General features: G+C 40.0%; 1 protein-coding gene across 1 annotated transcript in view; it reads left to right on the forward strand.

Annotated features, from left to right (window-relative positions):
• gramd1bb (GRAM domain containing 1Bb) overlaps window positions 1-19,749 on the forward strand; it is a gene marked incomplete at both ends in the record, with an annotated part of 238,915 nt that extends 219,166 nt beyond the window's left edge. The window contains 8 exon segments of the mRNA XM_084319952.1: window positions 6,060-6,178; window positions 7,026-7,168; window positions 8,615-8,718; window positions 9,522-9,819; window positions 10,102-10,113; window positions 11,007-11,114; window positions 18,440-18,560; window positions 19,660-19,749. Of these exon segments, the coding sequence (XP_084176078.1) occupies window positions 6,060-6,178; window positions 7,026-7,168; window positions 8,615-8,718; window positions 9,522-9,819; window positions 10,102-10,113; window positions 11,007-11,114; window positions 18,440-18,560; window positions 19,660-19,749 (995 nt within the window).
• Window positions 19,750-23,233: the final 3,484 nt, after the last annotated feature.

Here is a 23,233-nt window from a genome sequence, read left to right on the forward strand (position 1 = left end):
GCTTCATGTTTATACATGGAGGACAGAGGAAAGGTTTTAGTTGTAGCTAACATGTTTATACATGGAGGGCAGAGGACAGGTTTTAGTTGTAGCTTCATGTTTATACATGGAGGACAGAGGAACGGTTTTAGTTGTAGCTAACATGTTTATACATGGAGGGCAGAGGACAGGTTTTAGTTGTAGCTAACATGTTTATACATGGAGGACAGAGGAAAGGTTTTAGTTGTAGCTTCATGTTTATACATGGAGGACAGAGGAACGGTTTTAGTTGTAGCTAACATGTTTATACATGGAGGACAGAGGAAAGGTTTTAGTTGTAGCTAACATGTTTATACATGGAGGGCAGAGGACAGGTTTTAGTTGTAGCTTCATGTTTATACATGGAGGACAGAGGAACGGTTTTAGTTGTAGCTAACATGTTTATACATGGAGGACAGAGGAAAGGTTTTAGTTGTAGCTAACATGTTTATACATGGAGGACAGAGGAAAGGTTTTAGTTGTAGCTAACATGTTTATACATGGAGGGCAGAGGAAAGGTTTTAGTTGTAGCTTCATGTTTATACATGGAGGACAGAGGAACGGTTTTAGTTGTAGCTTCATGTTTATACATGGAGGACAGATGAACGGTTTTAGTTGTAGCTAACATGTTTATACATGGAGGGCAGAGGACAGGTTTTAGTTGTAGCTTCATGTTTATACATGGAGGACAGAGGAACGGTTTTAGTTGTAGCTAACATGTTTATACATGGAGGGCAGAGGACAGGTTTTAGTTGTAGCTTCATGTTTATACATGGAGGACAGAGGAAATGTTTTACTTGTAGCTTATAGTCGGGAGCTTGGCAGTCTTTATCTCTATGTGAACTGAGGTTAGATTATAGATACAGAGACTACAGAAACCTTCGCCAAGCAACACCTTCTTTTCTGTCAAGAGGCAATTGTCTAAGTGTCAAGCGCCTAGCATAAATCATCCTTAACTCTTGTGTACATTACATCCTGGTCCCATGGTGACTCCAGGTTCTGTGAAGAGATCCCCAATGAGGAGAACGAGATCATCAATAACGACAACTCCTCCAAGAGCAGCGCTGAGGCCAAGCCTGAGGGCAGCCCTCCCCCAGTCCATGCCCTTCCCAGCCCGGCCAGCAACCACACGCCCATCACAGTAAGTCTACTCACTGTGAGATAGATAGATAGATAGATAGATAGATAGATAGATAGATAGATAGATAGATAGATAGATAGATAGATAGATAGATAGATAGATAGATAGATAGATAGATAGATAGATAGATAGATAGATAGATAGATAGATAGATAGATAGATAGATAGATAGATAGATAGATAGATAGATAGATAGATAGATAGATAGATAGACAAAAACACAACAACAATTATTGACATGGTACAGATGGTCTCCTACCGACAGTACCAAATGTTATTCACCCCCCCCCCCCCCCCCCCCTCTCTCTCTCTAAAATCACATTAAAAGTCACGGTGAAATTTGCACGGATCGGCTGTACTTCTAGGTATGAAGAGCTGACTGGCCCTCTTTCTCTTTCTTTCTCTCTCCAACCAAATCAAATCACATTGTGACACTTATGAGACAAGTAATCTGTCATCCATCACGCTCAGCATGAGCACTCTCACACTTCCCTAATTTAATTCCCTAAGAAGTTACTGAGGTCCATGCATTTTCCCTCTCCTCTCTCAGTTCAGCCAGTGACGGAGCCTTCGATATAATATTTGTCAATAGGTGAGATAGGACATCCTTCTCTTGCCAAATGTTTTTATTTTGTTTTGTTTTTTATGAATCTGAAAAGAAAATCGTGAATTGACTGATTGACCTCTGTCTCTTTGTGGGTTTTTTGTTCTGATTATTTAAAAAACAGAACACAAGCAAACAGCCACATATCCAAAATTACTATATATGTTGTTTATCAGAGTATCCAATGACCTACAGTATGTGGAGTCAGAAAAGCTATGCTATGTTTTCTCTCTCTCTCTCTCTCTCTCTCTCTCTCTCTCTCTCTCTCTCTCTCTCTCTCTCTCTCTCTCTCTCTCTCTCTCTCTCTCTCTCTCTCTCTCTCACAGTCTCCCCCTGTAGCTTTTTCTATCCTTTAGCCTCCAAAATCAAACTTTATTGTCACATACATATATATACATTACACATGTACAATGTCCTCTGCGACCCCCCCCCCCCCCCTTAACTGTGTGTTCATCAATAAAAATAACTCAAACTATAAAACTATAAATAAAACTCAGTGAAAGAACTCTCAACAGTTCACCTCCTCCTCTCCCTCTCCTCCCCCTCTCCCTCTCCTCCTCTCCTTTCCTCTCCCTCTCCCCCTCCTATCCCTCTCCTCTCCCTCTCCTCCTCCTCTCCCTCTCCTCCTCATCTCCTCATCCTCTCCCTATCCTCTCCCTCCTCCTCCTCTTCCTCTCCCTCTCCTCCTCCCCTTCTCTCCCTCTCCTCTTCCTCTCCCTCCTCCTCTCCCTCTCCTCCTCCTCTCCCTCCTCCTCTCCCTCTCCCTCTCCTCCTCCCCTTCTCTCCCTCTCCTCTTCCTCTCCCTCCTTCTCTCCCTCTCCTCCTCCTCTCCCTCCTCCTCTCCCTCTCCTCCTCCTCTCCCTCCTCCTCTCCCTCTCCCTCTCCTCCTCCCCTTCTCTCCCTCTCCTCTTCCTCTCCCTCCTTCTCTCCCTCTCCTCCTCCTCTCCCTCCTCCTCTCCCTCTCCTCCTCCTCTCCCTATCCTCCTCCTCTACTCCTCATCTCCTCCTCTCCTCTCATTCTCTTCCTCCTCTCCTCTCCCGCTCCTCCTCTCCTATCCTCCTCCTCTCCTCTCCCTCTCCTCCTCCTCCTCCTCCTCCTCCTCCTCCTCCTCTCCCAGTTTGACCTCCAGGCGGAGCAGTACACAGACTGCCTGCCGGACGGAGAGCTGCTGGCTCTGCCTCAGGGGGTGGAGGAGCAGTGCCCGCAGGCCGGGGCCCTCGTGCCCTCACCCTCGCTCGACTTCAACGACAACGAGGACATCCCCACAGAGCTGAGCGACTCCTCGGAGACGCACGACGAAGGTAGGAGCCCCGTTTGGAATGGTCCATTCATTGCACCTCAAAATGGCTGCCGTAGAATGTTTGATAATGTCTTCAATGAAATTGGGATTCACTAGAGAACCAGGCATCTTATGTATTGCGTCAATGGGCGGTTAAAGGTGCTGTAAAAGTGGTATTTTCTTTGTTAAAATAAGTGGTCTACATCTTAGAATAATAGCTCTACATTCTGACAACCATCACTGATTCTTTTGAGAATATTTTCTCAGTAACACGGGTCTCCCAGTCCCTCAGCTCTGCAGTAAACACAAAATACTGTGTTCTGTTCTGGTATCCCTTCCCACTTTATCCAATCAGGAGAAAGAACTCCACACTGTGAAAATGGTTTGACAGAAATAAGAAATAAAAACAAATATGTGCTTGAAACAAGCATTTGAAAACGAAATCTGCCACCAAATTTGGCTTGGCAAGATTTCTTGAAATAATAAAAAAAAATATCTAGGACTGGGAGACCCATGTTACTGACCAAACACTGTATATCACTATCAGTGATGGCTGTCGGAACACTATTTAACACAAGGTCAATATTCAAGATTACTTTATTTGTCCCTATAGGGGAATTAGTCTTGGAGATAAAAGGCTGCCAAGTAAAGATACATACAATTAGAGTGCAGGAACTGACATACAGTAAAGTGCACAGACAAGTCCCTAATTTCACACCCTCCTCATGTCCTGAGTTTAGGAGATTCACTGATAAAGAGATGAGTTTTCATACCTATTCAGGTATCTTTTCCTGTATTTAATTGGAAACCCTGTCGCGTCTACCTGATGGGATGTCCTTGGGACGTCCTCCTCATCTCTGTTGTCTCCCGGTGTGATCAGCAGGTGAGGTGCAGGCGTTCCACGAGGATCTGAACGGCAGACAGTACATCAACGAGATCTATAAGTTCAGTGTGGACAAGCTGTACGACATCCTCTTCACAGAGTCACAGTTCATGGGTGACTTCATGAACCAGCGCAGATTCTCAGGTTGGTATTCCCTTTAGGATAACAGATTCTCAGGTTGGTGTTTCCTTTAGGATAACAGATTCTCAGGTTGGTATTCCCTTTAGGATAACAGATTCTCAGGTTGGTGTTTCCTTTAGGATAACAGATTCTCAGGTTGGTATTCCCTTTAGGATAACAGATTCTCAGGTTGGTGTTTCCTTTAGGATAACAGATTCTCAGGTTGGTATTCCCTTTAGGATAACAGATTCTCAGGTTGGTATTCCCTTTAGGATAACAGATTCTCAGGTTGGTATTCCCTTTAGGATAACAGATTCTCAGGTTGGTGTTTCCTTTAGGATAACAGATTCTCAGGTTGGTATTCCCTTTAGGATAACAGATTCTCAGGTTGGTATTCCCTTTAGGATAACAGATTCTCAGGTTGGTGTTTCCTTTAGGATAACAGATTCTCAGGTTGGTATTCCCTTTAGGATAACAGATTCTCAGGTTGGTGTTTCCTTTAGGATAACAGATTCTCAGGTTGGTATTCCCTTTAGGATAACAGATTCTCAGGTTGGTATTCCCTTTAGGATAACAGATTCTCAGGTTGGTATTCCCTTTAGGATAACAGATTCTCAGGTTGGTGTTTCCTTTAGGATAACAGATTCTCAGGTTGGTATTCCCTTTAGGATAACAGATTCTCAGGTTGGTATTCCCTTTAGGATAACAGATTCTCAGGTTGGTGTTTCCTTTAGGATAACAGATTCTCAGGTTGGTATTCCCTTTAGGATAACAGATTCGCAGGTTGGTATTCCCTTTAGGATAACAGTTCTTATCCAATTCGGCTCAACCATGGCGGATAGGTTGTCAAGTCAGACAAGCACTTGCGGTATTGAATTGTTTTCAAATTGGTTTTATCCATATTATAAAAAAAGGTTTATAAATGTTTTAACCATTGATGCATACAGTATACTGTAGTACTAAGGACCAAGATAGTGAGCAACAAAACCTCAGACGACTGGCCACGGTAAGATCTCTTTGCACCGGACACATTTAAATTATCTCAACTTTGACCTCACTTGCCACTGACCTTACAAAGTGCTACCAGCTTTATGTGATGTCAACAAAGGCAACTTCCAAACTAGAATGGATCATGTTAAGAAGTGGTGGAGAAATTAACCATCTCTTTGTTTTGGAGTGTAACGCCACATAAAAGCTGGCCACGATCTTTGCAGGAATTTTGTTTTTTGTTGTTTTGTATCTGCGTGATGACGATCTGCTTCATGTATTACATACCTTGTAATTTTATTTGGTTGTTTGTTTGGTGTGTGTTTTAATTATTTCCCTTACCTCTGTGTTATAGTGTATGTATCGTCTGTATCTTTTCTATTTTATTTTATAAAATAAGGTCGTCATTGTAAATCAGAATTAGTTCTTAATTGACCTGCCTGATTGAATAAAAGTTCAATAAATATCTGCGTCCAACCTCGTGGTGAGAAAAGAGATGATTTCTTATCAAGTGAAAGCAACTTTAGTCTGCTTGGTATTCTCCTAAATATTCATAACTGGAGGCCGGGTTCACAGGTCAACGAGTTCTGTAGCGTAGGTGTTGATCTACTTTGTATGTTGTTGTTGTTGTTTTTTGCAGGGACAGTGCACATGAATCAACATTTCTATAAATGTGGCCGTATTAGCCAAACTGCTAAGTTTTCAGCACCATCTCTCTTGAGTGCCAATATAGTTTTTAGATGCAAAGCACCTCTCATCACTCACTCACTCACTCACTCACTCACTCACTCACTCACTCACTCACTCACTCACTCACTCACTCACAGTTAGCCACACTGCCAGTCCAATGTCCAGTTCAGAGAATAATGGCCTCCTGCTTCACATCCATGACACTTTGTGTTCTTGTTCATGTGACCATGTGAATGTAATTATAACTTTGGTAATATTCACAATTGGCATTTTTATACAAAATGTTCTGTTGTGTGGTAGTGACACTGACTGAACATGTATCTCTCTCCGATCCAGATGTGGTCTACCACCCGTGGAAGAAGGAGGATGACGGGAACCAGACCAGGGAGATCTTGTACACCATCTCTCTGTCCAACCCTCTGGCCCCCAAGACGGCCACCGTCACGGAGACACAGGTACGTGTCCCAGGAGCTATGGATAACACACTCCCAAGATGCTCTGTCAAGGTGCTCTGTCAAGGTGCTCTGTCAAGGTGCTCTGTCAATGTGCTCTGTCAAGGTGCTCTGTCAATGTGCTCTGTCAAGGTGCTCTGTCAAGATGCTCTGTCAAGGTGCTCTGTCAAGATGCTCTGTCAAGGTGCTCTGTCAAGATGCTCTGTCAATGTGCTCTGTCAAGGTGCTCTGTCAAGATGCCATTCAATTCTATGGTGAACAACAGATCATAATTGAAGCACTTCCTGTTTTGTTTGTATGAGGAATGCGTGCTGGACTCAAGTCAGCGTTACTGCCAAACTAGACAATATTTCCCCTCTATAGTAGGGCTGACCTCGACTAGTCAAATAGTCAACTAATCGATCGAAAAGAGCCGTAGTCGACTGCCAATCTCTCAGCCGAATGCAAAAAATCAAAGTCGACTATACAAATCCTTAGTCGGGTACAGGCCTACTCTATAGACTGTTTCAGTAGAATTGCATTGCTAGGGAACTGCAGTTGGTTTTGAAAATGTCGTCCTTTAGAAAGTTTATGTTGTCTAAGTTGAAACCATCTATATCACAGTTGGAACCATCCTTCCCTGTTTTGTTCATATGGGCACATCATGGATTTACTCAGTGTTACAAAGTACAATGACAATATACATGGTTTCCCTCTCTCTCTCTCTCTCTCTCTCTCTCTCTCTCTCTCTCTCTCTCTCTCTCTCTCTCTCTCTCTCTCTCTCTCTCTCTCTCTCTCTCTCTCTCTCTCTCTCTCTCTCTCTCTCTCTCTCTCTCTCTCTCTCTCTCTCTCTGTATGTTTTATCTATCAGACCCTGTACAAGGCCAGCCAGGAGAGTGAGTGTTACATCATCGATGCTGAGGTCATCACCCATGACGTGCCCTACCACGACTATTTCTACACCATCAACCGCTACATGCTCACCAGGGTGGCCAAGAACAAGTGTCGCTTAAGGTGAGATCACCAGTTCTTCTTAAAAGGGAATGTCTCCCATTTTAAGAATTAACATATTGTTCTTCCTGTGCCCCAGGACAGTTTGGTCGGTATTTGTGAACACACACCACTCTCTCCTAAAGCTAGAAGTCAGAGAGAGAATCCTCCAATGGGTGATGTCATTGGGATATCAAATCTGGGGCTGCTGTATCACAATGAATGGGGCTCTGAATTAATAAAGGCCATACAATGTTTGTGTTATTTCACAGGAAAATTAGCTTTTTATTCTGGTTCAGGTCTTCTATCAATGCTAGAATGTAAACCTCATTTGGGTGTAAGAGCTCACACAAACATTGTATGGACGTTAGAGCCCCATTGTATGGACGCACCCCTGTGCCTCAACTAGAGCCGCTATCAGTTCTATCTTTAATCTTATAACATTTTCAGTTGTTATCACTATCAGCTCTATATTAAATTTTTCTAAATGTTCAGTTGCTATCGCATGCACTCATCTGTGTGTCACTACGCACATGGGTGCATGCTTACCAACTGTTCGCCTGTTTTTAATGCAACATGCAACACTAATATCACCGACATCTAAGAAGGGAGATCCCTCCTTGAATGGCCCTTCTAAGGTTTCTCTCCTCCACATTGCCTGTGGTGCATTTTTTTCCTATTGTTAGGTTTTAGTGAGTTTTTCCTTACCTTCGCGTGGGGTACGTCTGGGAGTGTTGCATGCATGCATGCATTCATTTATTTTGAGTTTATTATAATTTTTTTGGACCTTATGGTATTCTTAGATTTTCTTGACTTATTGTGTTGTTTCTTCTTGACTTGTTTAAAGAAGACGTGTCTCTGTTAAGCACTTTGAGTTGCACTCCGTGTATGAAAGGTGCTATATAAATGAAGATTATTATTATTATTATTATTATTATTATTATTATTATTATTATTATTATTATTATTATTATTATTATTATTATTATTATTCATTGTCTATGGAGCAGCCCCAGATTTGACATGCCATCACCGATTTGAACTCTCCTGGGGCACAGGAAGAACTGTTAAAGTGTGAATTGTTAAAATGGGTGGCTTTCCCTTTTAAAGTGAGGAGATCTTCCATCTCTCCAGCTAAAGCATTAGGCCCCTGGGTTTGTGAATCGAATCAGAAAAGACCCTGAGGAAATCTATGTAAGCTAAAACAAATGTTCTGCAAAATAAATGTCACAGTGAATGGGAATGAGTTATGTGGTACTAGTGAGCCCCGGGTTTGTTATACTATTATGTATATGTATATGCTATGCTATATTCTGCATCTCTGACTCTCTCTCTATCTCTCTCCAACTCTCTTTTATCTCTCTCTCTCTCTCTCTCTCCCCCTCCCTCTCTATGTCTCTCTCTCTCTCTGACTCTTCATATTTATTCTCTCTCTCTCTCTCTCTCTCTCTCTCTCTCTCTCTCTCTCAGAGTATCTACTGAGCTGCGTTACAGGAAGCAGCCATGGGGTCTGGTGAAAGGCTTCATTGAGAAGAACTTCTGGAGCGGGCTGGATGAGAACTTCCGCCTTCTTGGTAAGATCAAGTATGCTTCTATTACAATCCAAGCTCTAGCTCAAGTGTAGTATTGAGGAAAAAAGATGAGAAAACGGAACAAAGGGTTTGTTTTTCAATGAAAATGGAGAAATAATGAGAGGATTAGCAGAATCTGCACACAAGGTCTCCGGCCTGGCCGAGCACTGTCAGGGCCCACCGCTGTGGTCGTTCACCATGAGCAGCTTCTTGTCTCGTGGTTCAGTGGCGCTCCGTCTCCTTGTCCCGCACTCTTGGCACTCCCGTCTGCGTGTCACAAGCTTCTCACCATCTGGAAACATCAGCTGACTTTATGGGGATTTAGTTGCGGAATTCCGGTGTACACAAGCGCACTCATTACCACACACTTATCAATCAGCTTAACCCATATGTATTTCTCTCAATGAAAACCAGCTAATACAAAGGAAGGAACATAGAGAACCCCATTCTAATCCTCTCATCCATAACAGCCTCTTCAGGCTGTTTGCTTTGGGCCATATAGTGGGACGCAGGGGCGTGGCCTGGTCACGTGCATGTGAGTGCATTTGTTGTTTTGTGAGCACATTATGTGCTAGGAGATAAGAGATATCTCATAATGGCGAAGAGCGAGACGCTCAGCCAGTATTCATATAACTAGGTTATAGGATAACCTTTCGTTACTGTAATGTCATTTCAAATAGTCGACTATTCTAATAACTGTGCCCGTGCTTAGTTTGAGTCTTCACGCTTCTCATTCCAAACAGACAACTATCTCACTGTGTGGACCTAATGAGGAAATGTCCCTTTTATTTTTCCGTCCCCGTCAGAGATGGAGCTGTCCAAGGTGGAGGAGCTGTTGACGGAGTCCCAGCGCCCGTCTCCCAAGGCCAAGGTGATGAAGAGCTCCTCGTTGAGGCGGAGGAACAGGCCCCTCCCACACCTGCGTGGCCAGCACCTGGAAGAGGCCCTCAGCCCCGTCACCACACCGACAGACCAGGAAGTGATCCAGCGGATCAAGCAGGTGGTGGGATCCACCCAGACCAGGCACCAGAGCCCAGAACACCACCTGCACGGAGGCCTGGCGCTCTACAGTGTCTCCAAACTGCTGCTCATCATCAGCTTTGTGTGAGTGACTGGACAGATATAAATACACACACACACACCCGCACCACACATACACAAACACACACACTTACACTTAAACATACATGAATGCATGCAAGTGTGCGGTCACACGTACACATACACGCAAAACACTCACAGCCTCCTAGGTGGTTCATCTTCATCATGATTTCTCCATGTTTTCATATCTTTGCATCGTCTGAGGCCATAATTGTTGACTTTTTTGTCTGTTTCTTGTTTTCTGAGTGTAATCTCTCTCTCTTCTTCTTTCATTGCTTTCCATAGGATCTGTCTAAGGTACATATCTTTACTGACCAACTCAGTCAGTCTCAGTTCTGAAACACATTCTCTCACACAGACATTCCCATTGTACTCTTGTAAATGATTCCTAAGCCAAATTGGAATCAGTTTTTTTTTCTTATTCTTTATTACCTAAATCTATTAACTACATTACATGCGGCAGTGGATGAGGAGGTAGAAACCAGGTTGTCTGGTAATCTGAAGGTTGCCGGTTCGATCCCAGATCCTCCTGTTGTTTCGTCTCGTTGAGCAAAGACACTGAACCCCTAACCGCTCAGCAGGTTGGCGCCTTGCATGGCTGCCTTCGCTGTGGTGTGTGTGAGGGAATGGGTGAACGTGAGGCATAATGCCGTCCATTTACCATTTTTAAATGTGCATTCAAACTGAAAGTAAATACAATATCAAACCCATTTCATGTGGCTTTTATTCCACAATAACAATTTGTCATGTTCCCCAAATTATGTTAGAAGTGCTATAGTAATCTTTTATGAAAAAAATTATAATACATCCACAGAGCTTTTAGAAAGGTGCGGAATAGAAATATTGCTTTCCCCACAAACAAATATTGATTAATTAATTTATCATTTAAATAATGTTGTCAGGTACAAAGTGTATGTTGTTGTTTACATGTATCCCCTCCCTAATTCTCATTTCCCCACGTGGAATGCACCTGATTGGATAAATGACATGCTGGTGCTCTAGTGCGGCATCTAGTGGCTGAACCTTATCTTTAGCGCCTTTAAGACAAATATGAAGAAAAACGAATACACAGTGGGATGCTAATAGTGCTACACAAAAGAAAAACCTTCAGGTCATCATCGCCAATGTAACACCGTGAAAGGTTCTCTCCTTTTATCTCATCCCTTCTTCTCTGTCTTGTCCTCCATCAGCCTGGTGCTGCTGGTGTTCCTCAACATGATGCTGTTCTATAAGCTGTGGATGCTGGAGTATTCTGCACAGTCCCTCACCACCTGGCAGGGGCTCAGGCTGCATGAGAGGTACACACATCCATATAACACACATTCATATAATACACATTCATAACACACATTCATATAATACACACACATCCATACAACACACATTCATATAATACACACATTCATATAATACACACACATCCATACAACACACATTCATATAATACACACACATTCATATAATATACACACATCCATATAACACGCATTCATATAATACACACATTCATATAATACACACACATCCATACAACACACATTCATATAATACACACACATCCATATAATATACACACATCCATATAACACGCATTCATATAATACACACATCCATATAACACACATCCATATAACACACATCCATATAATACACATTCATAACACACATTCATATAACACACATCCATAATACACATCCATATAATACACATTCATAACACACATTCATATAACACACATCCATAATACACATCCATATAACACATTCATATAATACACATTCATATAACACACATCCATATAATACACATTCATAACACACATCCATATAACACACATCCATATAACACACATCCATATAATACACATTCATAACACACATCCATATAACACACATCCATATAATACACATTCATATAATACACATTCATATAATATACACACACACACATCCATATAATACACATTCATAACACACATCCATATAACACGCATTCATATAATACACACATCCATATAACACACATCCATATAACACACATCCATATAATACACATTCATAACACACATTCATATAACACACATCCATAATACACATCCATATAACACATTCATATAATACACATTCATAACACACATCCATATAACACACATCCATATAATACACATTCATATAATACACATTCATATAATATACACACACACACATCCATATAATACACATTCATAACACACATCCATATAACACACATTCATATAATACACACACACATTCATATAATACACATTCATAATACACATCCATACAACACACATCCTTATAACACACATCCATATAATACACACACATCCATATAATACACACACATCCATAACACACATCCATATAATACACACACATCCATAACACACATTCATATAACACACATCCATATAATACATACACACATTCATATAATACACACACACATTCATATAATACACACACATCCATATAACACACATTCATATACACACACACATTCATATAATACACACACACATTCATATAATACACACACATCCATATATCACACATTCATATAACACACATCCATATAATACACACACATCCATAACACACATCCATATAATACACACACATCCATAACACACATTCATATAATACACATTCATATAATACACACACATCCATATAATACACATTCATATAATACACACACATTCATATAATACACACACATCCATATAATACACATTCATATAATACACACACATCCATATAATACACATTCATATAATACACACACATCCATATAACACACATCCATATAATACACACACATCCATATAACACACATCCATAACACACATTCATATAATACACACACATTCATATAATACACACACATCCATATAACACACATTCATATAATACGCATTCATAACACATCCATATAACACACATCCATATAATACACATTTATATAATACACATTCATAACACACATCCATATAATACACATTCATAACACACATTCATAACACACATCCATATAATACACATTCATAACACACATTCATAACACACATTCATATAATACACATGCATAACACATTCATATAATACACACATTCAGGATTTTTTTCAGGATTTTTGGAGAAAGCATGACACTTGAGACAAAACACATTATATCCTATATCATTTTACACGAATTCCTCTTGTTTCTTTATTTACATACATTGTTCACAGCTTGTTATATTATGTTTTATTTTGTTTTATTTTTTTGTGGCCATCTTGGTCTATATACTTATTGTCAAGTATACTATATGTAGGCCCATATGGGCTGGGCATACATCTGTATGTAAGACACAAAAAACATCAATCAATCATATAATACACATTCATAACACACATCCATATAACACACATTCATATAATACACATTCATATAACACACATTCATATAACACACATTCATATAACACACATTCATATAATACACATTCATATAACACACATTCATATAACACACATTTCATATAACACACATTCATATAACACACATTCATATAATACACATTCATATAACACACATTCATATAACACACATTCATATAACACACATTCATATAATACACATTCATATAACACACATTCATAACACACATTCATATAATACACATTCATATAACACACATTCATAACACACATTCATATAACACACATTCATATAACACACACATTCATATAACACACATTCATATAACACACACACATTCATATAACACACATTCATATAATACACATTCATATAACACACATTCATATAACACACATTCATATAACACACATTCATATAATACAAAGTCATATAACACACATTCATAACACACATTCATATAATACACATTCATATAACACACATCCATAACACACATTCATATAACACACATTCATGTAACACACACATTCATATAACACACATTCATATAACACACATTCATATAACACACACATTCATATAACACACACACATTCATATAACACACACACATTCATATAACACACACACATCCATATAACACACATCCATATAACACACATCTATATAATACACATTCATAACACACATCCATATAACACACATCCATATAACACACATCCATATAATACACATTCATAACACACATCCATATAACACACATCCATATAATACACATTCATAACACACATTCATATAACACACATCCATAATACACATCCATATAACACATTCATATAATACACACACATCCATATAATACACATTCATAACACACATCCATATAACACACATCCATATAATACACATTCATAACACACATTCATATAACACACATTCATAACACACATCCATATAACACACATCCATATAATACACATTCATATAATACACATTAATATAATACACACACACATTCATATAACACACATCCATACACATTCATATAATATACACACACACATCCATATAATACACATTCATATAATACACACACACATTCATATAATACACATTCATAACACACATCCATATAACACACATCCATATAACACACATCCATATAATACACACACATCCATATAATACACACACATCCATAACACACATTCATATAATACACATTCATATAATACACACACATCCATATAACACACATTCATATAATACACACACATTCATATAATACACACACATCCATGTAACACACATTCATATAATACACACACATCCATAACACACATTCATATAATACACATTCATATAATACACACACATCCATATAATACACACACATCCATAACACACATTCATATAATACACATTCATATAATACACACACATCCATATAACACACATTCATATAATACACACACATTCATATAATACACACACATCCATGTAACACACATTCATATAATACACACACACATTCATATAATACACACACATCCATATAACACACATTCATATTATACACATTCATAACACATCCATATAACACACATCCATATAACACACATCCATATAATACACATTTATATAATACACATTCATAACACACATCCATATAATACACATTCATAACACACATTCATATAATACACACATTCAGGATTTTTTTTGTAGGATTTTTGGAGAAAGCATGGCACATTATATCCTATATCATTTTACACAAATTCCTCTTGTTTCTTTATTTACATACATTGTTCACAACTTGTTATATTATGTTTTATTTTGTTTTATTTTTTTGTGGCCATCTTGGTCTATATACTTATTGTCAAGTATACTATATATACGTATTGTTTATGTGTCTTGTAGGCCCATATGGGCTGGGCATACATCTGTATGTAAAACACAAAAAACATCAATCAATCATATAATACACATTCATAACACACATCCATATAACACACATTCATATAATACACATTCATATAACACACATTCATATAACACACATTCATATAACACACATTCATATAATACACATTCATATAACACACATTCATATAACACACATTCATATAACACACATTCATATAACACACATTCATATAATACACATTCATATAACACACATTCATATAACACACATTCATATAACACACATTCATAACACATTCATATAATACAAATTCATATAACACACATTCATAACACACATTCATATAACACACACATTCATATAACACATTCATATAACACACATTCATATAACACACACACACATTCATATAACACACATTCATATAATACACATTTATATAACACACATTCATATAACACACATTCATATAACACACATTCATATAATACACATTCATATAATACACATTCATATAACACACATTCATATAACACACACATTCATATAACACACATTCATATAACACACATTCATATAACACACACATTCATATAACACACACACATTCATATAACACACACATTCATATAACACACACACATTCATATAACACACACATTCATATAATACACACACATTCATATAACACACACATTCATATAACACACACACATTCATATAACCAGGCATTAAAGCGTTCCGTCTTGAGACGGATATCCGTCAATTTGATTCGGAGTTCCGTCATTTGATTCGGAGTCGTGACGGATTTTAACCTGGTATAATATGATTTGTAGATGCATACAGATTGAAACAAAATTGAGCCAAACAGAGGCGTCAAATATCATGAAAAAGGGCATTTTGACCATTCTAACCAATCAAACGTGAGCTTGACGCACACACACGCTGCTCGCAGGGCCCTCCCCCTCCCCCTCACAGACCCGTCTCATTCGCACCGAAGATAGCAAGCGTGCAGGTCCTCTTTTAACACCACTGAAGCATTAAACAATGGCCCAGTAAACTATTCACTTTAGTTTAATACACGAGGAGTTGTCTAACGTTATCTAGCTGGCTAGCTGATAGCTCATAACATAATTGAAATTCGTTTTTGCAGCTGTGGCTAACGTTAGCTAGCTACCGATCTTCGGCTGGCTATCATTTGCTACCTAGCAACTGTAGCTAGCTAATACGGTCTGTGCTGGCTGGCTAACTTTTAATTCGCAATGGAGTGGAGCTAACTAACTGTACAAATCGATGTGATTGGCTGAGACTGTATTTTGTACGGTTGGCTGCCTGGCTGTTGTGGATTCGGGTAGCCAGCTAGCAGCTAACATCAACTCAACGTCAACACTCTGTTGACACTCTGAGCTAGTTTGCCGACAGCAATGTAACAAACAATATGGTCCGTGCGGAACCCTTATCCCCAACACATAGTTCCATGTGTGAATAATGTTGAGCCACCACAAAAGATGAATCCAAAGTTTAATCCAGTAAGAATAGTACTAGGGCCACTAGGCTATATTATAACACATCTTTGCAAGTAGATTACATTAGCAAAATGCCCTTTTGACATGTAGCCTACATATTCATATTCATGAAATTTTATTTGGAAGTATTTTATATTCTGTACTTAGTTTTAAAGTGGTCAGACAGTTCCCTCTGTGTGTAATACAGAGAGTCTTCACACATTCATAAATAACACTTACAGAAAAGCTTATTGTGCACTGTAATACGTTTTGTTCAATGTGGGATTTTTTTATGTACCGTGAAACCGTGGTATTTTTGCCCAAGGTTATCGTACCCTCAAAATGTCATACCGGCACATGCCTAGTTACACTATAGGCTACACTACTAGGTCTACACTATACTATAGTTTAAGGCTACTTTCACTGTTTTACTGCATTACAGTACTGTTATATTGTCGTTTTTTTTATCAATAAGAAAAATATATTACATATATATTGTTGGTGCTCCTTACATTTTGGTGGGTGCTCCTACATTTTTGCTGGTGCTCCCAACTTTTTGAAGTTGGGAGCACCAGTGCTAACAAGTAAAAATTTTAATTTTGAGCCCTGCATAATTTGAACTATACACAATACATAATTTGAACTATAGACAATACATAATTTGAACTATACACAATACTGAATTTGAACTATACACAATACTGAATTTGAACTATACACAATACTGAATTTGAACTATAGACAATACTGAATTTGAACTATACACAATACTGAATTTGAACTATACACAATACTGAATTTGAACTATAGACAATACTGAATTTGAACTATACACAATACTGAAAAGTTACAGTATGTCAGTCAACCCTTGCAATCAGTTTCATTTAATGAATTGAAAACAGCATTGATATTACGTAAAAGCAAACTGGCAATAGAAAAGATGTTCAAAATGATCTAGTTCCCTTAAAACGCTAACGCTATTAAATAAAAATATATAGTAGAGGTTAAAATAAGAATATGACTTGGCCTGAAAAAACACACATTCATATAACACACACACATTCATATAACACATTCATATAACACACACATTCATAACACACATTCATATAATGTGTATAATCATCATATAATACACACACACATTCATATAATACACACATTCATACACTACACACACACATTCATATAATACACACACGTGCATATAATACAAACACACATTCATATACTATACACACACATTCATACACTACACGCACACACATTCATATATGCAAATTTGTATATGCACACACACATTCATACACGCACAAACACACATTCATACACACACACACACATATTCATACATGCACATTCATACATGCACAAACATACATTCATACACGCACATTCATACACGCACACACACACACACACGCACACACACACACACACACGCGTGCACGCGCACATGCACACACACACACACACGCACACACACACAACCACATGTGTCAGGAAAACACTTCAGCTTATAAATTGCCCTGGAGCCATTCTGTAGAGCACTGGAACAATTTACCAAACAGTTGTTGGCAGTCCTTCAAAATGGAAGTCATGCTTCAATGACCTCCGGCTGATGTTGATGATGATCGTGTGTGTGTGTGTGTGTGTGTGTGTGTGTGTGTGTGTGTGTGTGTGTGTGCGTGTGCATGTGCGCGTGCACGCGTGTGTGTGTGTGCACGCTTGTTTGTGTGTTCCCAGTAAACTGCCTCAGACACAGATGGAGTGGGCTCAGCTCCTGGAGTCACAGCAACGTTACCATGACGCTGAGCTGCAGAAATGGAGGGAAATCATCAAGTCTTCTGTGGTGCTACTAGACCAGGTACACCAGCAACAACACAAAGACACCACCCTCCAAACACTGGCATTCAATCAGCCACAACAACACCAGCAACAACACAAAGACACCACCCTCCAAACACTGGCATTCAATCAGCCACAACAACACCAGCAACAACACAAAGACACCACCCTCCAAACACTGGCTTTCAATCAGCCACAACAACGTCCCAGCCTGATGGTGCATGTTCTGGGTCGCAGAACATGTCGTACGGTTTCCCTATGTATGTGCTTAGGAATTTGCTTTGTTGCTCAAACAAGCAACATGCAATCACGCACCAAGTGCACCTACTTGATTGTTGTATTATTACAAAGTCTGGTAAGAATGACCATCAAGAATAGTTCAAATACTCGCCTCCACTATCATCTTCTCCTGATGAATTGTCATCAGATGTGCTCCCATGGACCTTGCCTCTCCGTCCACACCAGCTTCATCCAAGTAGAACACAGGAAGAAGAACATGGAAGTAAATGTTTTACCTGCAGCTGTAAAAGAGGATCTGGCCAGTGGATCTTCCTGATCAGACTATAGTGTAACATGTTAAACAACAATCAAGTGCGCTTGGTGTTTGATTGTGTGTCACGCATAAGTACATGAGTAAATTGTGTTGACATTTTCTGAGGACCAGAATACGTGCTAGCACACTGGGGCACTGTTGTGGCTAGGTTTCAATATGGCAGTATCTGGTGAAGAACAACACGCGACAGTGGCTCAGGAGGTAGAGCGGTCGTCTGGTAACTCCTCTCGACAGCGTATCGAAGTGTCCTTGAGCGAGACACTTAACCCCTAACTGCTTCCAATGAGCAGGTCGGCACCTTGCATGGTGTGTGAGTGAATGGCTGAATGTGAGGCATAAGTGCTTTGGATAAAATCGCTATATAAACGCCGTCCATTTACCCAACTACAATTCAAAATGCTCGTCTATGACATCACTGTAGCGCATGTGAGGCATTCGGTGTCAATGAACCAGACTTAATGATGATAACAAAGATTTGGAAATTAGTTAATTGCCTTCTGCTTTTTCTTCATGTGCATGTACAGTATCTCACGCACAAGCTAACATGCTCATCTTCTTCCCCTAGATGAAAGACTCCCTATTGAACCTCCAGCGGGGCATTGGCTTAAGGGATTACAGCTCTGAGGCAGAGGAGAAGAGAAGCCGCTACCACTGACACACCACCCCCAGGCCAGGAGGGCATGCAGTGCAATATAGAACCTGATGTGTTTGTGTGCCAGTATGCAGGCAACAGTAACCAAGAGAAAGCAGAAGGAAGGGGAAGGAGGGGAGGCGGGGAAAACAGTGACTTGGTCCAATGGGAACAAGAGAGGGACCGAGCGAAACCCCTCCCCCTCCAGCTCACAGACGTCACAACCCTTGGAGGGGGGGAAACCATGGGGCAGGAAGTCCCACCCCCCCCCCCCCTGCCCCCCCACCCCCAAACACAGACAGGGAGTAAGGTGTCCCCACCAACGGCACGAGGCTTGGCGGGAGAGGCTCCGCCCACCTCGGTCGCGCTCCTACACTACAATAATTCCATTTCCTTTTCTTTTGGCTTTTATTTTGTGTTGTCTGAGGACATGCTGTAAAGCCACGGCCCCCGCAAGGGGAGAGAGAGAGCGAAAGACCAAAAGGAGGGGGGAAAAGTGCTGCATGCGTTTCGTTACTCTTCACCTTTAGCTCCTCTCAGTTAGCGTTCCGTGGTTTCCTATTCCTGTCCTGTGCATTGTCAAAACATAAAAAAAGAACGGAACAAGAGGAGGGATGGTCAAAAAAAGAAAAGGGGGTGTATTCTCAAAAGGGAGTGTGGTCTCAAAAGACTTTCTACGCTCTTCTTCTCGACTGTTCCAAAACTGTCCCCTAAGGGTCCTCGCTGCAGTGTCCCTTTTGAGTAAAACTCTCCCGCGGTCCGGGACGCAGATTAGTAGAGTGCACTAGAATCCCCAGGATCGGCGTAAGAGATCAAAGGATGTACAGTATAGTGTTAATACATTTTCACTACTACTAAGTCTCTACTGCCTTCTTTTTTTATTTTACTTTATGTTTTACACCTGGCCTGTACGGCCCCTATCAGGGCTGGTTCCCTGTGTAGCCTGGGGCCAAGGTTGTCGTGTTTAAATATTTATACTGATTTACATATTGATCCCAGGATCGATGGCGGAAGGCCCATTGGTTATATCGAGGGTTTGCTACCTCAGGAGGAGAGTTGGCGCAAATGTAGTGGGATTCGGAGAAGCTCGGAAATGAAAGCTTTGTACCGGAGTCGGCGCTAACGCCAGTGCTAGAGGTGCGGGATCACGCGACGTTATTTTGAACCTTTTCAAACCCGTTGATTGGAATCACGTTTAAACAATCAGTGTTCGGTGATTTCTATACAAATGATGCCATCGTCGCTACCGAATTCCGAAAAGAGAAATTAAATCTGACAAGTCAGCACTTCCTTTTTATGCACAGTGTTAATTTTCTTTATATTGCACATTCCTCCAGATGTATCACACCGCCCTTCCGAGAGAAGAGAATGTATTAGGCAGGAGAAGGAGCATGCAGGCGTTTGATGGAGTCATTGATGCGCGTAGTAAAGGGATACTGCAGCCCAGACAAGTAGGGAGACCCGTGTTCCCATGTGTTTTATTACTAAACTGTGACTATATCTCTTTAAACATGTTCCACGTTAGAAAGAATTATATGAATATATTTGAAATATATATGTATATTTCACTATTTAATATATATTTCAAGATATATAAACATTGCATATATTTATTGTTAATTTATGTATATAGGAAAATTATCAGAGCTCTAGGCAGGTTAGAGAATTTATAACAAAAAGTGTTGTTTTTTTCTTTCTTTTTGAAAACCGCATGCCAGATATGTCTGTGACATGTCTAGTGTGCATGTGTGAGTGTGTGTTTGCGTGAGTGTAACCACGTACGAGTGTGCGTGCACGCGCGTGTGTGAGTGCGTGAATGTGTGCGTGCATGTATGCGTGTGTGTGTGAGTGCGTGCGTGTGTGAATGCGTGCGTGCGTGTGTGCTTTCATGTGTACAAGTGTGACATTTTTACCATTCCACACTTATACGTTTCTCAACATTTCACTTCTGGCACATGTAGCCAACCTGCCTTTTTGATGCCCATGCGTTTGGATGCAGCCTTGCATTAGCCCCTACAGGCTACCGTTTACAATCTGCCCCTCTCCGGGCATCGTTATTGTCCACGCCACGTCTAAGTGGCTCGGCATCTACCATACGACCACTCTTCGCTTAGAAACATCCCTTCATCCCACACAATATACCCCCCTCCCCCTCCCTCACCCCCACCCCACCCCCCGTCTCAAGTGTCTATGTTGGATGCAATGAAAGCATGAGAATGAACTCTACACATCCAGATTGAACCAAAACAGGGAGGTAGACGTGTACCTTTCTTCACAAGATGTCAAGTTATTTTAAATTAAGTATTTATCCTGTATTTGATGTGAAGAAAAAAATAAAAACCTCAATGTATAGTATACTGGATCGGGTTTGCCGTTGAGAGAGCATCTTTTAAGAATTTTGTCAGTGGAGGGAGAAAAAGAAACGCGCTGCCGAGAGAACTCGGTAATGAAAGCACTTCCCAAAAAAAAGATAAGGTTCCTGTGAATGAGAGAAAGAGAAGCACTTTATGAATGATGGGAAGGGATGACAGCACTCTGGTCTGGACGTCATAGCAGAGCTGAGGAATAGACGCCTTTCACGGAATGTTGAGAACGCCCGTTTGTCCTCCATGTTGGAAGAGACAATGGTTGCTACGTGTCAATATATGAGGAATATATCAACAGAAAATTGCCTTTTTACTGGATCTTGTAAACAAGTCGCAGTGGAACAGTGATATCCAATATTTACCTACTCTACCACTGCACAGAAATTAGGCATTTTCTTTTGAAAGTGGTTACCAATGGTTACAGGCAGCCATGTTGGAAGAAAGAGAACTACATAAACATTCTGTGCAAGGCCTCTAACGCTTTTGTTGGTTTGGATGGATGTAATATTATACTCGACTCCACTTCATTCAGAACTTTCAAAATCACTGACAATAATTTTATTTCGTCAAAGCTTTTTCATTCTCATTCTGAAAAGTATTTTATTTATATTTTTTTACCCAATTTTCCCTCCCTTTGTTCTCTGTAATATAGCAGTGTATTTTCATTTCTCAAGCTTCCATCTGATTGGTACCTTGCACTCGTGTGCTAACATGTCCAATGTTACTCCACGATGTAACGATTGACCGATCTCTAGCCCGGACCTCTTTTCTTGATCCCCGTCCAATCGCAAAGCAAGAGTTGTGATTGGAGGATCAAGAAAAGCTTGTCCGAGGGAAGCAACAGTTGCGATTGGAAGATCAAGAAAAGAGGGCGGGGTTTGAGATCGGCCTATTCCAGACTGACAAGCGAGTGACTGTTACTCTCCTGGGTATTTTCAGGTCTATAGGCAGGAGTGAGTTGTTTGTTGCGAGGGAATAAGTATATTTACAAGTGTGCCGGCACTGCCGTGTTACTGAATGACTTAATGAAACCGGAAAGCATGCTTTAGGATTGGATCTGCTGCTGTGTGCGTGTGTGTATATTGCATTTTAATATGGCAATGGGGTATTGGTAATTTGTGGGTGGGGGGGAATCTAAAGAT

This window comes from Notolepis coatsorum (assembly GCF_963971535.1).
Source record: "Notolepis coatsorum genome assembly, chromosome: 1".
Lineage (NCBI taxonomy): Eukaryota > Metazoa > Chordata > Actinopteri > Aulopiformes > Paralepididae > Notolepis > Notolepis coatsorum.